Source organism: Lagopus leucura, unplaced genomic scaffold, assembly GCF_019238085.1.
Source record: "Lagopus leucura isolate 7727_CA_CO unplaced genomic scaffold, USGS_WTPT01 Super-Scaffold_100159, whole genome shotgun sequence".
Lineage (NCBI taxonomy): Eukaryota > Metazoa > Chordata > Aves > Galliformes > Phasianidae > Lagopus > Lagopus leucura.
The window spans coordinates 11,885,676-11,903,016 of record NW_024962335.1 but is presented as its reverse complement, the minus strand read 5'-3'; the positions used below and the strand labels follow the sequence as shown (position 1 = coordinate 11,903,016).

Below are 17,341 nucleotides of genomic sequence, written 5' to 3'. Positions count from 1 at the left end.
AAGCCACGCCCACCGCCCCCAAAGCCACGCCCCTCCGCCGCGCGGCGGCCGGAACTTTCTAGAAGCGGGGGTGGCCGTTAGGTGGGCTGTGAGGGGTCGCGCACCGTTTCAGCGCGCCGTCCCGCCTTTTTCGCCGGCTCAACCTTACGGCTGCCGGCTGCGCCCCTCAGGCCCCGCGCAGGCGGCCTCGGCGGGCGCCTAAGATGGTGGCGCGGCGCTCTCTGATGCGGTCACGGCGCGGCGCCGCACTGGGGGAAGGCCCCCCCCCCCGGCCATGTCGCGCCTGCTGGCGGCGGTGAGGGGCTGGCGCGGCGTCGCAGGTCAGAGAATCCTCCGCAGTGATTCGGTGCCTCTGGGCCCTGCCAACTCCGGGGCTGCCGCGCTGCCGGACGTTATTGCTGGGCGCTGCGGTGGGTGGGAGGGGTATGAGGTCACAGGCGCGGTTGGAGCCGAAGCTACCGCTGTTCGGGAAATAAAACGACGATTTGGAAAGCTTCCTAATGCCTTTATAGTATTGCTTTATTTAACGCCTGTTGTGTTGTCCTGTGGCGAGATACTTGGTAGTTCTCTCTGTAGGTAGAGATGCTGGAAAAACTTCCATTTTTTGCGGTTCGGTCTGTAACTATACTTCCTGGCCTGGATCTCTGGGCTGTTATTCCAGTCAGTCATCGCACAGCGAGTGCTTCAAGCTGTGATTATCGGTCATGCTGTGTAAGTAACCCCAGTCAGCGGTGTCACGCTGCTCCCTCAGCAGCTCTCAGTTGAGTCGTGTTGCTGTGCGAGGCAGCTTCAGAGCTGCTTATGCTCATGAAGAGTTGGTTTTGTCTGTTCTCAGAACCTGGTACTGTGGCACGGTAGCACAAACTAGTGTGGCAGGCAAAATAAAAGGCAAACAATTCTCTGAACATCAGCCATTAGGCTCATTGCCATCTCCATCAGCTGTGACAGAAATCCAAAGTTGGTGAAGTTGTTACAACTGTGTTTAATTTTAGCTTTTGTCTTACTGTGCACTCCCATAGCTCCCAAGTGCAATACACAAATGTAATTCCTTTTAAAAATTGCCTACTTGGCTCAATGTGGGTTTGGAAGTGCGATACGCAGCCATACTTCTGAGAAACTGTTTTCAGTCTGACTATGTAACATATTGGAAAGTGTAATAGGGATATTTTTGTGATACAAGGTAAGTAAATGCTACTAGGAGTAAGGTCAGTTGATTATAATTCTAAAGTTTTCTGATTGGAAAGTTCTTTTCCTTTGACATGGTCCATTTCTTTTCCTGTAGTTTGCAAGTCATGTGTTCTCCGGAGATTCTCCATCCAGCCAGCCCAGCAGAAGAAGATTCCAAACCGATATTTGGGCCAGCCCAGCCCCTTTACACACCCACACCTACTTAAACCAGGTTAGGTTCATGCTCAGCATGATTCAGTCACTGGTGTTCTTTCTTTTCTCTGCTTTTCTGTGGTGCTTAGGACAGAATATTGTTCTGTTGCGTTGTACGTGTGTCTGTTGATTTCATTTGTTTATGATTAGCTTAAATTAACATGTAGGTCAAGCCTAAAGTACTATGAAAGAAATGCCTCCTATTTATTTCCCTAGAAACTGCAACAGATACAAAGGGCACAATAACGCTATTTGATAGAGCAAATTCTCTCAATTAAACACTATTTCTCAACATAGTCGCTACCATTAGTGGTGCAATTTCACCAGCAATGAACAAGAGCCCGCATGCTGTGCTTGTAAAAATCCGCATGGCCTTCTGTAACATGGCCTGTCTTGCATGTCACTGTCACCATTGCTGAAATGCACCACCCACCACCCACCTCCACCTCACTGTGCTCACATCAACACTTTGTTCAACGTTCAACAAGCATCAATGAATGTCAGCGTGTGCCATTTTTTCACATGGACGAATTCAATAACACACCTTTGCTTCATGCGCTCTTCCATAGCAGACACCATTTTGTCAGCATGTCCCTTTGCTGCCCACTGTAGCACAGCAACAAAATGTAACAGAATATTGGTGAGAAGGTTCAACATCTACTGCTGTACTACCACCATTCACCTCTGGCGTCATGGAGCAACGCAATAAAATAGGAGGAATTACTTTCATGGAACACAGATCTTAGGAGCTGGAAGGGACCTCTGGAGATATCAAATCCAACTCTCCTGCTAAAGTGGGTTCCCTAGAGTAAGTTGCACAGGAAAGAGTACAAGAGGGTTTTGAATATCTCCAGAGGAGACTCCACAGTCTGGGCATTTTGTTCCAGTGTTTTGTCACCCTCATTGTAAAGAATTTCTTCCTCATGTTTGTATGGAGCTTCCAGTGTTCTAATTTGTGCCCACTGCCCCTTGTTCTATTCACAACACTGGAAAGAGCCTGGCCCCATCAATTTGACTCCCACCCATTGATAAGATCCCCTCTCAGTCTTCTCAAGGCCGAACAGTCCCAGGACTCTCAGCCTTTCTACAGAAATAAGATGACATTACTGTGCTGCAGTTATTAATTTGAAAAGAAAATGCCTAAAGTAAAAAGACTCCGGGCCTCACGGTTGGAAGGCAACTGAGGTTCCCAGGTTCCACTCTATTGCAGTTTACTGGACTGTTTGCAATTTGCAGTAGTTAGCTGACAGGAACACAGTGGAGCATAGGAAATATGCAGTATAATATTGCAGAAACGTGGGGTCAGATTGCACTGGAACAGTTTCTGTATTCTGTGTCATTCTATATCTATAGATAAAACAAAGTAAGAAAATTTCTATCCCAAGTACCGAGCTGTAAAGTCTAATGGAAAGCAAATGGAAAGTGTCACTTTTTCTTTCTTTTGGTCAGAGACAAACATGCTGCAGAGAGCCTCCCCCTTTTGTCCTACTCATGCAAGAATCCATTTACAGTAAAAGTCAAATTTTGATTTTCTTTCCTATAATTGCCAATACCTTAAGGAGTGTATGAAATTATAATTTAGCAGTATGAAAATGCAATCTATGTTAAATCCTATGTTAAAATAGGATACTAGCCAAAGCACTGACAAGTTTCATGTCTTAGTCTATAGCACAGTTAAGAAATCTCAGTTCTTAAAAATATATACTTAGACAGCTGTTGGTGGTTCTTTTGACTTCAGTCCGCTTTTGGTGATCTCTTGGTTGCTTCCCTTCTTGTCCTTTGTGACTGGTACACTGTGAAACAGACTTTCATCAAAGGAAACATTTGTTTAGAGTCATCTGGAATATAATATTTAGCTTCAGAAAAATCCAGGTCTTTAATTATTGAGAGCAGCTACATCTTCCTCAGAAAAGATTCCTTCTCTTAATCAGAATGATGCCAGCCTATGGGTCGTGATTTCCTTCTGCTTGGAAACCTGTAGGGAGAACCTCTGTGTTTCTGACTCCTCTCCCTGTATCTAACTCTCAGTCTGCCCCTTAGGCTTTAGGACTAGTTACTTTATGAGTTGACTTAGTGTGTATTTGAACACATTCCAGCTTTGTCTGAGGAAATCAGTGCTCAGGGTAAGAAGGTAATCTTTGGTTCAATGTCCAAATGCTATAAAAATCCCATCTGTTTTCAGCAAAGTTCAGTTTGTCTTGCCTTCTTTTTTCCTTATCTTTCTGAAAATCACTCCTACCAAACTGCTTTTCACGGAATGCTTTGGCTAATTGTCTGGATCTGCCAGGTTCTGTGATTTCTGCCTTTGCACAGAAATGTATATCAAGAAAATCTTAAGTGTTTAAAACAAATTCCTCCCTTTTGCACAGTGGAGGAGCAGAGTAAGCTAGGATGTGCTACAGGGGTGAGTGCTGAGAAGATGTAGGAGAGAGCAATGGAAAGGCTAGCAGGGACTGCAGTGAAGCCATGCATACAAAAGGCCTCAGGAAGCAAGCAGAAATCAGGCATGTGATTAGTAAAATATCACAAGGAACTTGAATTTTTGTTCTGATTTGTATTTTTTTTTTGTTATAGGGGAGGTAACCCCAGGCTTGTCACAGGTGGAATATTCTCTTCGCCGGCACAAACTGATGACACTGATCCAGAAGGAAGCCCAAGGTTGGGAAGGATTGGACCACACAGTGATTCTGCTGTCCAACCCCATGTACTACATGAGCAATGACATCCCCTACGTTTTCCACCAGGACACGAACTTCCTGTATCTCTGTGGGTTCCAGGAACCTGACAGCATCCTGGTGCTGCAGAGCCTTCCTGGCAAAGCGCTGCCCTCTCACAAGGCCATGCTTTTTGTGCCCCGGAGAGATCCGAGCCGAGAGCTGTGGGATGGGCCCAGGTCAGGCACAGATGGGGCCATCGCTCTGACAGGAGTAGATGAAGCTTACACTATTGAGGAGTTCGGGCACTTGGTGGCCAAGCTGAAAGGTAACAAAAATGAAGGGGGGATGAGATGAGGCGTGGGTTGTAGGGTCTGAAAAGTACATCTGAATAGTTCTGGGAAGAAACTGTGCTAAGTAGGTGTAGGCTCCTCCCTTAAATACCTAATCTGTGAGCCTGTATTGGTGATGGAAGCGAGGAGGTCTCATGTAAGTGCTTTAAGATACTCTCGTTAGAAGTAATATATCCCTCTTGGGTGACTGTAAAAAAGATGCAGGATCTTAAATTAGGCATCTAAAGCTAGCCAGCATGAACTCCCACCTTCTGTCCCACATGACCTCAGTTACTGATCTGAGTGACTTGTAAACTAAGAGGTGGTCTGTACAAGTAAGAGGCAGTTCTGCTGCTCCTGCCTATTATTCTGTGTTTGGCCTATTCACAGAAAATTTTACTTAGACTGACATCTTTGATTGATAAATAAATTTTCACATAGGTAAATATCCTTGCCATCAGGAAGTTCATCTCCTGTAAATGGCTGAAATAAGCAGTTGCTCACCAAAGATATACTGAAATGTGGTCAGTAATGACCCTGATTCCATGCAGTGGATAACTGAGAGGATAAATGAGAGAAGGATTCAAAACATGTCCCACTGCAGTGCAGTGACTTGGTTGCCTACACCACCACAACTTTGATACGCGAGCTACATTTATCTGTGCAAGATCAGTGATAGCAGAAAACCCAATATTTGCATACAAATGGGGATTTGTCAAATCTACGTGTTATGCATTGCTAATTTTCTGGATTTTAAAGGGATCTCTGGTGTATGGGAACTGCTGAGTCACGGCCTGAACCTCTGATTGATCACCTGAGGCGAGCCATGAGTCAGCCATTGGAGCACAGGTGAAGGCAATTCACCTGTGCTGCCGGAAGGGATGGAGCCAGGCTCCACCTCTCCTAGACCCATTTAAGAGCTGGCTACCAGTAGGGAAGGATCTCTTCTGGAGATCCCTCCTCTGGAGTTCTGCAGCAAGCCTAGGATGTGGGTAAGCTTTCTGTCTATGCTCTTTTTGTTATTGTAACTCGCTCTGCCAAACTTTCTTGTTTATGTCAAAATTATAACATATTTGTATTCATTGACTATGTATCTGGTTTTATCTGACAGTAAACGTATGATCTGTAAATACAGATTCAGAGAAAATTACCAGGGCAGCTACGGGTCTAGCTTAGGAGAGGTGATTTTGTACATATGAGGAGAGAATTTCTGAATTTATCTTCGTCTGCATCAACACTTGTTTTGTATTCCAGGTGAGTCAAACAAGGTGTGGTATGATGTGACTAAACCAGTGCATAAAGAACTGCACGCTGACTATATGCAGCCCCTGGCTGAAATAAAAGCTCGGAGCAAAAATCACATCCAAGGCATCCGGCATCTAGTGCAAAACCTTCGGCTGATCAAATCTCCTGCAGAGATTGAAAGGATGAAAATAGCTGGACGAGTGACATCAGAGGTACGCAGCTGTGTACTCTCAGAAAGAACCATTGTATTCCTTTACACAAGAAAGCAGAGAGGGTGTTACAGCATGAGTTAGGTTGGAAGGATAAGACCTGATCTTAGTTACTGAACTGCTGTTTCTCTGCTATTGGCTCAGCACCCTCCGCACAAGGAGACCCAAGAAGACAGCTCAATTAATGTCTCTTCTCTCAATTAACGTAACGTCAGCCAGAACGAGCCAGCAGGTGTTAGACTCTGTTTTAAAGTTGTGTTTATTCAGGAACAGCGGTGCCCCTTGTACCTTCTCCTCAACTTCTCCTCTCCTTCCCCGTGCTATTTTCTTCTCCATTTATTCCATTATTTTCAAGGAAACAGCTGATTTTTAGGTATTACCCAAAAGACAGCAGGTAACAGCAGGTCCTTTACTAACTGAAAGGTCCTTTTGTTTGTTTGTTAATTTTTGTAGGCTTTCATAGAGACAATGTTTGCCAGAAAATCTCCAGTGGACGAAGCCTTTCTGTATGCAAAGGTGAGTGTGTCATTGTTGGGGGTGGGATGGAAGGGCTAAATGTTTCTTACTCTTCCAGGAAACTAGGAATGTCAAATCTCTCTATAATGAAAAAGAAATACATATTTCTCTTTCACCCAACTCTCATGGTGCCTTGGGCATACCCCAAACTCCCCTCAGTCAAGAACTGTAGCCTTGTTTGAACAACTCTTTTGATTTAAGAAAAGTTGCACTGTTGCAGCAGATTGTTTTGGACTGTGCTTGGAGATGTCAACAGAATCCAAATTTGGAGCTTGTAATAGCAAAAATGTTTTCCCTTCCCTACAGATGTATATCTTGTACCTGGTAGCCATACTAGAACTGTTCTCTCACATATGGATGGGCTCCAAAGTTCAGTGCTCTTATGCTGAGGACAAAATATTCTTCCTGGAGGTCTTTTGTTTGTTGTCTTTATTTCCAAAAGTCAATGAAGATGGAGTCAAAGCTCCACAAATGATTATTATGAATTTAAAGGCATTTAAAAAAAAAAAAAGTGGGGGGTGGGTAAAGTGAACTGGAAAGTAAGCTTCTTCTCTAATCCCTCTTTGAAGATGCTGCTCTGATTCTTCAGAGCACCTTCAGTGTTGGGGCAAGACACAAAGTAATCCCATCAGTGATGGGGGGAAGCTACTACATGAAGATTTGGTTAAAGGAGTGCAGTTTGTGTGAGGGAAGTTTCTGTGTGGGAGAAAAAGCAAAGGAAAGCCATGAGTGAGGAGGCCTAAAGAAAATAAGAGATAAAGGGTGAGACAAAATATAACAGCTAATTCCAGAAAAGTTGTAAAAGAGAGGGTTGACTACATCTGTGTTTGAGTAAGTTTGTCTCGTGGACAAGAGTCCAAAGCGTGCCCTATGTCTCCAGAGCTACCAGTATGCATAGATCCTAGCCCAGTAAATGAAAAATCCTGAGTTTGAACATAAGCTTTCAGTTGAGGAATTTTTTTTTACCATTTCCATCCACAATAAGTGAGAATTCTGACATTTGGACATTTGGCTCTTCCTCACTGAATGTGCAGAGAGATTATATCTGCAGTAAAGATAATTCTCTGTTGATGATAGATTGTGCAGCAGATATGGTAATTGAGAAAGGAAATAAGCTACTGTTATGTTTTAGTTATCTGCTTTTTGCTTAATACAGGGCTGTGAGTTTCAAGAAATTACTTCCTTTAAGGTGTGTGATTTTGTTACCTGTGTAAATCAAATGCAGTTTGTTTTCTACTATCCTTTTTACAAACTATCACCAAGGCAATGAGGGAGAAAAAAAAAACAAACACCTGGAGTTTTGTGGAAAAACAGGAAAAAGGCAAATTTTCATTTACTGAAGGAGCTCTTCCTAGCTGGGAGGCTGTTTGGGATGACTGGGAGACCACTTCAGTGAAATCTCTCACTTTTGTATGCAGAAGAATTTCACCTTTCACATCTGAAGAAGGGTGTATCTAATTCATGTGTAACTTGTTAGCAGTGTAGTGTCTGCTTTTGAGGAACTTCTGCAGCTTTTGCAACAAAGCGCAAGGAATTCTTTAGCAGTGTTCTCCCCACCTTTACTGAAGGTCTAAATTTATCTGCTATTGATGTCCTTTTCTACCATACCCACAAAACCAGCTAACCAAAACTGGAGACACAGTTCTCATTGTATTCTGTTGTATGGGAACTGCTGAGTCACGGCCTGAACCTCTGATTGATCACCTGAGGTGAGCCTTGAGTCAGCCAGAGGAGCACAGGTGAAGGCAATTCACCTGTGCTGCCGGAAGGGGTGGAGCCAGGCTCCACCCCTCCTGGACCTATTTAAGAGCTGGCTACCAGAGGGGAAGGATCTCTTCTGGAGATCCTCCTCTTTTGGTATCTTCTAGTGAGCTCAACCCAAGGGTAAGCTCTTCTACTTATTCTCTTTTGCGATCCTTGTTTGCTTTTGCCTTACTCTTTTGATTATATTGCAATTATAACATCTTGGTTATACATCTGTAAAACAATTCTACTGTACAAAATGGCAGTACGTGTAAGAGCATTTTGTAAAGCCTGCTTCTCTTGACTCTAGCCTCTCATTACATCAGCTTAACACAGTTGTCTTGGAGCAGTGTAGACACCTGCCTGCACATTTGGCAAGGAATTTTGTAAGGAAATGCAGTGAGATGCATGTTTGAGTTACGTCAGCAGGATTTGACCCTCCATTCTGACACAGATGGGCCTGTGCGGAGTTGGCACTGAGACACACGTCCAACTTGTAAAGAAAATCATTTTAACTTTAGTGTATTTTACAGCTCAGTTTCCCACTGCACATCAGGATCATAAAACCTTCTTCATTACGTGTAGGCATTCTGGAGTATTCTGTCCTATGGGGTTTTGCTAATTACAGAAAAGACAAGCTAGTAGTATACTGAGGATATAGAGGGGCTTTATAGACAAGTTTATTCATTTCATCTGCTTATCTCTGAAGAAAGGTAAAGCTCTTGAATTAAAATCTATTTTTTGCATGCTTTATAACCTTTTTATTCATTACTGCTCTAAATGCACTAAACATCAAAACACAGCTGTTGTCTTCATGGATAATTTGCAAACCTGTACAGCAGCTAACAGTGAAACTTTATGTAGGGTCAAATTCTCACCTGGATTTATGATAACATAATGAATTTCTGAGACAGTATGCCTGTACCAGGGAGAGCTTCCATGAGATTGTGTGTAGGTTTAAAATGCTCTCTTGAAGAATGGATAGTTCTGTGGTATTTCCTCCAATGCTCTGGGAAACTTTCTAGGCTGCTTCCACGTGATGAAGTCACTTCACAGTTTCACTTTGTGTTGTACAAATTAAAAAAAAGACTTGCAGGACATGAATCATGATTGCTTCAGGGCAGTTAATCACCAGGATCAGCACTAACAACCTCCTCCTCTTTGAATTGGTCTTTCAGTTTGAATTTGAGTGCCGAGCTCGTGGTGCTGACATCTTGGCCTACCCCCCTGTTGTTGCTGGTGGCAATAGATCAAACACTTTGCACTATGTGAAGAACAATCAGCTCATTAAGGTAAACCATACGCCGTCCAGTTACTTGAAATGTATTTATGTGACACGCTGTCCCCATGTGCATCCCCTTGCTGATCTGTTTTGGCTGAACAGATCAAAACACTTCAATGTTTTCAACTTAGCAGGGGAAAAGGATTCTTTCCTGGTAAGCTTTACTGCCAGGGATAGATTAACTTCATTCCTGCTGGTCTCTTTCTCTCCTCTGCGTATTTGCTGTTGTATTTTCTGTAAGGTGGAGGGACTTGGAAACAAGCTTGTAAATATTTTATTTAGCAAGGGTGCCAGCTGCACACCATGTTTCAGTGGTGCAGTACTGGGTGAATTGCTGCCCTCACAGATGAGAGGACAGCTGTAGCAGACAGAGTAAAAGCACTCTGGAATCCTTCTGTTGTCACTTGCGTTTCTTGACCTTGCCTTGCAAGCAAAGGTGCAGCAGTGCATTCCTTCTCTGGTTAGGCTGAAATGCATTTCGGACACCATGTAGGCCAATAAAGCAGGGAAGGGGAACAAGAAAGGTCTAGCATTAAACACTGAGGGACAAATTAAATAGTTGTAGGTAAATTAATGTATTAATGAATATATTTTGATTATTCATAGCATTGATTTGAACCCTCTCCAGCTTTCCTGATAAAACACCTTTAGATTCAGGTAAGTATTCTGAGAATCAGAATGCTTACCCCATTGCTCTATTCAGTATTTTCAGTGGAGCATATTTATGTTTCACGTTAATGCAGGATGAAACTTTTCTTGCCAGCACTGTTTTTTTTCTTGAAGCTGGCATGCAAGCAGACCTTGAAATGATCTGAAGAGACACATGTACAAAAGATATGACAGACTGTTTTTGGCAGAAATAAACCTCTTTTGTTGTTCTGTCGTCCAAGGTCAGGCATGCACGTGTAACTTCAGTTGCTTCTGTTAAAGTTGATCTGTTAAGCAACTGTCACTTGTGTTTTTTCTAAACTAGCAAGTAGGAGGTTAAACACACAAACTTGATTTTTCCTTTATGAGCTGCCTCTTACATGTCTTGTTGCCAAATAGGCTGACAAGGTATCTAAGTTAGAAGGTATCCAAAGGCTGCGTATGGCCAGATGTGGACTTGAGTCCATCACTTAGTGGACTCAGCTTTAAAGAAAGAGGACACAATACTTGATGTAATGAGGCAGCAAACAGTCAGACCACAGGCTGAATTTCCTTAGCTGTTAGAATCTTACTTAGGACAGGTACTGTAATTTCATATTTTACTTAAATAATTGAACCAGCTGTTTAGAAAAAGTTTTAAATAGAGTTTAAATGGAAAGTAGTAGTGAGACCATCTCGCTTCTAGTTTTTGTACAGTGTGTGTGAAACACATTGACAGTAGCTAGCAATGGAAGCAGTGTTAGCATTATTCTTTTTTCCATTAATATGCTGGAATTATTCTTTGTCACGCCACATCAAGGCTGCTGGCACTGACCTGTAGAATAAATCTCTATAAAAGTCTATACAAAGTAATCATAGAAGGAAGGTAAATCCACAGATAATTAAATTCAAAGTTTTCACAGATCTGATCGCTCTTAGTTGTTTCTCATGCCTTTAAGGAGGAAAAGTAAGGCAGTGGGTTTGTTCTTGGACCTTGGTCTTTTTGGCATTGCTTTTCTTGGAAGATGTGCAGTCAGCAATTTGATTGACTTGGGACAGTTTTGCTGAATTGATTTGGAGACTTGTATCTCCAGAAGTCTGTTTTTCATCACCAGATAAATTGAGAAGTATATCTTAGAGCAGGCAAGAAAGCCCCAAAAGAGAAGAAGAAAGATGGTACAAATTAGTAAACAGCAATTTTACAGTAGCAACATACTATCAGAGAAGTATTTTGCTGGTTCTTGTGACAAGGCTAATATTTTTACTCGTTAATGATTTTGTGGGTAGCTCAGAAACCTTTTTTTTTTTTTTTTTCCCCTTCCAGAACCTTTCTGTCTCAGTCACAAGCAGAGAACTGGTGGTGAAAGGAGTCAGCTGTGTAATTTGCTGGAATAGGAGTTCCAGTGTCAATGGGGCTGATATCTCGGAGCACAAAATAGTTCAAGGAAAATGTCTTTTTTACTCCAAAGTGTTTGACATCAGTGTATTAGGGCTCAGACTATAGATAAGTCTAATAGGGAGAGAGTCTTGCAGAGAAGCAATCCAACTGCAGTAGCCTATTTATAAGTAATAGCAGCTGGTGTGTTGTTCTGCAAAAGGAGTTCACAGCTCTGCAGCTGCTTTGCAAAAATCACTGCATTGTCTCCTTTCCTCCTCTCTGAGGCATCAGTTCACTCAGTGCCCACTGATCCACACAGGCATTTTTTCCTGTTATTCTCAGGATGGTGAAATGGTCTTGCTAGATGGTGGGTGTGAGTTCTCCTGCTACGTAAGCGACATCACACGAACCTGGCCCATCAATGGAAGGTATGTCATGACAGGGCTGTTTTGAAGGAGTGTGAGAAGCTCTTAAATAATGCACAGTCTGAGTGTATGTGTGTAATCTGTGACAGTAGCTCAAATACGTCCCATTCTGTAGTTCTTTGGGGTAATGAAATTACGTAAATCTTTCAATGTGAGAAGCTGTATTTCCCTCTGCCTCATTAATTACTGCTGTTTTCAGGTATCCTGGTATTTTTAAGGAGAAGAGTTGGCTTTTGTGCATTCAGCTGTTCCTTATGCAGAGTAATAGAACAGGAGTTTAGCTGAGCAGTACACGGCTGGTGCAGTGTCCCTGTGGTTGTGTGTTTGATTCTTGCATGTTGGGCTCAAGTGTGTCCTGTCTCCAGCAGTAGTGTTGCCTTGGCTTGCCTTGGGATAAGGAAGTCAAGTAGAATCCCTGCCTCTACCCAGTGTGTTGAAGGGCATGTTTTGGCGATACCTTGCCTGGCATTTCCCATAAGGAGACAGTTGCTTTCCTTTCTGACTTCCCTTGCTTCAGCACTAAACTGAATTTGTCTCTAAAACAGCTTCTGGGTGGAAGACTTCATTGGGAGAAATGTGCTTTGTTCCTTTTCTCAATGATTTGCAGGTTCACCAAACCTCAAGCAGAATTGTACCAGGCTGTCTTGGACATCCAGAAGTCCTGCCTGAGCCTCTGCTCCCCAGGTGTGAGTCTAGAAAATATCTACAGCCTCATGCTGAGCCTTATTGGACAGAAGCTGAAAGACTTGGGGATCCTAAAGGGCAGCATCACTGACAGCCACTTCTTTAAGGTACACAAAGATTATTTTAATCCAGCTTCTCCCCACTGTGATTGTTGCATCTGTAGGTTATGTTAGTGGCTTTAGTTTAGATCAGAAATACGCTTTTGAAGCAAATCTTTTAATTATCCCTACTTAATGTGCTTTAGTTTGTGTTGTGGGCTGGTCTCAGTGCTGGACTGGATTTCTTTCAGGTGAGGCTAAACTTGAAGATCTGTTTCAACCCCTAAAGGGCGTTCAGCCCACAGTTTGGTCTGAAATCCAGCCCTTACACATGCGCAGTGAGGACGCTGTCCCTCTGGCACTTGCTTTTTTCCTCTGCAAATCCATTCCCACTGGTCTGCACTGCTTATTAATGTTGATGTAGCTTTAAAGTACAAATAATCCAAACAAACCTAGGGAAACATTGGCACTGACACAGACACATGCGTGCATGGTCGACTGCAGGCAATTAGAGTTTTGAGATTTGTTTAAAGTAACATTAATCTGCAGTGCCACCAAAAAGCGCAGCCCAATTTCTCTGTTTCCACCTGCTGCCTCTTCTGCACCTCTCTGGGTGTCACTGCTGGGATTCACAGAATTATCTGGAGAACACAGTGGGGAACTGGGCTGCCTTGGAGCTAAACCTGCAGGTAAAATAGGATTGTTTTGCCATTAGAAAAGTTTTCTGGTCCCACTCACAGCAAATCTGCACGATTGCTGATGCCAGTACCAGAAAGATGGCAGGGACCAGGTGGCAGAACTATCCCTTGGGCAGCAGTACAGACTTCTGCCAGATTTAATTGTCCTACAAGTGTCAGTACGGTAACAGCACAAGTTCTCCCCTCCGAATGGAGGCGATCATGCCAATTTCTCTCGGCAGGTGGCAGCACAGCCAGATGAGAGTAAGGACTGCAGCTCAGTCCCTAGTGAATATGAGGAGCTAGGGGACAGAGGAGGAATTAGCTCTTTGATTCCTGCTCCTCTCTAGAGGGAGGGGATTAGGATGGTGCGAGGGGGGGTGCTAACAGCGCGCAGTAGAGATGGGTTAAAATCCTGCTGTAGCTGCTGAATGAAATTGGCGTTGCTCCTTTTCTTTAATGCATAGGTGAGTGCTTCACCATAGCACCTAGCAGCTGTGCTGGCTGCTGCCACTTGTCAGGGTCTGCTGATAGGAGCAACACAGGGTGTGGATAGTTAAGGGATGGGAAGGATTGGGGCAGCAAAGGTCAGTGAGATAAAAACTGAAGTTCTTGCCTGTCGTGCAAGGTGTAGATGTGCTTAAGCTTGTGCTTGAGTAGAAAGGCATTCAGAATAGGCAGTTGGTTAGGTTTTGAGGGCCCTTCAGTTCTGGTAAATCGAGGGCCCAGAGACAAGTGGGTAACTAAGCACAACACATAACTGATGTTCTCTCTTCTTCCCATCTTCTGCATTTGAACAACAGACTGGCTGCATTTAATTACCTCCATAACGCTTGCTTTGTTTTCTGTCAGGCTGTTCGAAGGTACTGCCCACACCATGTGGGCCATTACTTGGGCATGGATGTTCACGATACCCCAGATGTATCCCGGTCTGTCCCACTCCGGCCAGGCATGGTGATAACCATTGAACCAGGTAAAAACATACAGTGGTGGACAAAATCATATAACATTGAGGATAACAGTACTACTCTGAGTTGTTAGTTGCTTCCTCTGACCAAAGCATTCAGGTCCTTTCCTGTTGAACTTGAAAATATTGAAGTGCTAGAAAACCTTATCTTACACCCCTCCCAAAAAATATTAGAATATTTGAAAATTGTGTTACCATCTTAAATACAACCAACATGTGGGCATGAATACTCAGAAAGTGCCTGTGCAGCAACAGACAGAGTAACTTAGAACTTAAGACTGCTGGTATTTGATCCTTAGCACTACAGGTCATTGCAGTGCAGAGAAGCAGAGTAAATTCATTTGTGCTGTGGTCTGTGTTGTTGTAACTAAACTACTACCAGTTGCTTATAGTGTAAGTTCCTCTTGAGCCTTGCAGCCTGCAATTACAAGCATTCACAACTTATTTTTGCAAACAAAACATTTCACAGTGAGTATTTATTTCCTCTTGTCACTTATTTTGGAGCTGTCAGATGAAAACTGATATTTAATGCTTGGCTCTTCTCTCTTTCTATTTGGAACACTGTTAAAATCATCACTGTGAACACAGAGTTGAGAGCAAAAGGTGCCAAAGGACCAGCTGTAATTGTGGAAGTTCTTATTGACGTGCTGGTGTCCATAGGCACTGTCAGATACTGCCCTTTCTTTGCTTACCAGCTGCTGTGATTGAGGGGAAAGAGAGCAGTTTTCCTTATTAAACTTCTTCAAGGTCAAATTCTTCTGATACTGCTGAAAATCTTACCCTGTTCTTATGGTGGGTGCAGCGAGGGAAAGGTTTTTAGGGAGTGTGGCATGTTTTAATTCCTTCCCTTCTTTCAGGACTTTATATCCCTGAAGATGATGTGAGTGCCCCAGAGAGGTTTCGTGGCCTTGGTGTACGCATTGAGGATGATGTTGTGATAGCAGATGATTCACCTCTCATCTTGTCTGCTGACTGTCCCAAGGAGATCTACGATATCGAGCAGATCTGTGGCCGCAGCTCATGATATCCTCCTCAGGAGATGCGTGCCTCCAGGGATGCAGATCCCTGTAACTGGCTGCACTTGTCAAATGGTGGAGAGAGAGTTGATGGCTGTTTCCAAATCTGAGGCTGGGAAGCGGAATGCAAAAGACTCTGGCACTGAGTGCTGAAAAGCAAAGCAACCTTTTCTATGTGTATTTTTCTTCTGATTTGACTAGTGCTGATGTTGAGCTATTGCAGAACGTGGGGGTGGATTCATCCCTTTGTTGTGTGGGTCCATCTGTTCTGATGCCCTTCAGTAGATGGACTTTGTGAGTGCTGCCAGTAGCACAGCTTCAGTCTGGTTCCTCTACAGATGCAGTAGTGCAACTGTTGAGACCTGGGTCCTGTTGTTTACCCTTTTGCAGTAATTACACAATAGTCAGAATTTAAAAGTGAGATTCTGAAAAATGCTGCTTTTGGAAAATAAAATCATTTCAAGCACTTTTGACTTTAGAACCCTGGGCGGAGAGGTTTTGGTAGTTGGGAAGATGAGTTTGGTTGGGAGGTAGCCTGAAGCTTGTGCAGAGTGCTTTTGTTATTTTAAGAATAAGGATATCTTTGGGTTTGGTTCAGGCAGATGCAAAACAAGCCAACAGTGGAGGAAAACACCTCATTGAGTCTTTCAGCTTATTGAAATGTTTGAGTTCTGGAGGTTGTTCATTCTTGTCTTCCACATTCCATTCTTTTTATCACTGCTCTCCATTCCAGGCTCTTGTTTTGAGCCTGCCACTGCCCTGTGAAGCCAGTAACATGTTGGCTGTGCCGGGCTGCACTGGCAGGATGCTGGTTGTCATCTGGATGTGAGTTGATCAGTTCTGGGACAGTCACAGCATCCTTCTGGTTTATGCTGCATCAGCCACTTCAGCAGTGCATTTATGAAGAAAGCAGCATGAAGAATACAAGTTTTATACCACGTATTTGAAATAATTTGCCTTTTCAGAACACTGAGGGCATGAGCACTTCTGGGTTTTAGGTTTTGCCAAATGCCATCAGTAATGAATGCTTTGTAGTAGTATTTTTGAGGCAGCTGCAAATGTGACTTGTGGCTAGGATGGCTGAGGAGTAAAGAGAAGACTTCCTGTCAGCAACAGCATATCACCCAAAGCATTGTAATGCCACAGTAAATACACCTATTTGGGGCAAACATGCTGTCTGTGTATTTCCTGAAGATATTTTGACAGTCAACTATTTAACATCTGAAAAATGTCTCTAATAATATATCTCCTGTTACTTATGTTGGCTTTTCCTTCCTATCGTCTTTATTTTCTTTTCTAATTGCAGCTTTAGGTATTTTCCTCTCCACTTTTTCTTTTAATTCTCTTCCTCTATTCTCTTGTTCTGATGCACCATAATATCACCATTTCCTAGCGCCCACTTTTCTTCTTAGTGTACATCACTGCCTCTTCCCATTTGTTCCCATTTAACTCCCCACAGCAGATGTAAGCAATGGTAGTCAGGGTTCCTGAGTTTGACTTTTGGCTCTGTTGCTGTGTAACCTACAGCAATTTCTTTTTAATCCCCCTTTTTTTTATTCTTCTTCCTCCCATTTGACTTCGTGAAGGCCAGACAGTGTCATGCATATCCTACTGTTTTTAATGGAAGCAGGGTGCAGCCACCAAGGTGTTTAATCTGGCACTTGAAAGGCAGCCAAGACATACTGTAGTTTTGTTTTTTAAATGTGGTCAAAAATGAATGCTTTCACAAGGTTTAATGTAGCAAGCTTCACCTAGAAGGGAAAATCTACTAATCTCTGATGGAAGTTACTGTTAGGTAATTGTATATCACAGTGTGAACTGTTAGAACGGAGGCTTGTCAAGTGTGGATGCAAAGAACTGATCATTACTTTAAATGTCCTTCCAATCTAACCCATTTTTCTTCCATTTGCACCTGTTAGAGCCATACCAACTGGGAAAGGTCTTGGATTTTGGAGCTGTGTAAGTAGCTGAAAATCTGTGTCTGCTGATGACCACATCTGTACATGTGCTTAGTTGCAGTTATTGGTTGGATGTACTGTAAATAAGCCTTTGGAATACATATTTAAAAGTGATTTTAAAAATACATTTTCTAGAAGGTCATTTATTGAGCCATTAAGTTGCAAGGCTATCAAAATGACCTAAAAACTTCAGAAACCATTATTTTTCAG

The 17,341-nt window shown here is 43.0% G+C and overlaps 1 protein-coding gene across 1 annotated transcript; it reads left to right on the top strand.

Moving 5' to 3' along the window:
* Nucleotides 1–249: 249 nt before the first annotated feature.
* XPNPEP3 (X-prolyl aminopeptidase 3) lies at nucleotides 250–15,639 on the top strand. Its single transcript, XM_042890219.1, has 10 exons — nucleotides 250–320; nucleotides 1,283–1,399; nucleotides 3,955–4,362; nucleotides 5,621–5,823; nucleotides 6,274–6,336; nucleotides 9,258–9,371; nucleotides 11,709–11,794; nucleotides 12,399–12,582; nucleotides 14,043–14,163; nucleotides 15,015–15,639. The coding sequence occupies exons 1-10, from the start codon at nucleotides 275–277 to the stop codon at nucleotides 15,179–15,181; spliced, it is 1,509 nt and encodes a 502-aa protein (XP_042746153.1). The 5' UTR covers nucleotides 250–274; the 3' UTR covers nucleotides 15,182–15,639.
* The last annotated feature ends 1,702 nt before the right edge of the window (nucleotides 15,640–17,341 follow it).

Excerpts from the sequence above, each read along its gene's own strand:
- XPNPEP3 (XM_042890219.1), top strand. The coding sequence starts at position 275 with ATGTCGCGCCTGCTGGCGGCGGTGAGGGGCTGGCGCGGCGTCGCAG. Across the intron at positions 321-1,282 it reads GGGCTGGCGCGGCGTCGCAG|TTTGCAAGTCATGTGTTCTC; the intron begins GTCAGAGAATCC and ends CTTTTCCTGTAG. Across the intron at positions 5,824-6,273 it reads CTGGACGAGTGACATCAGAG|GCTTTCATAGAGACAATGTT; the intron begins GTACGCAGCTGT and ends TAATTTTTGTAG.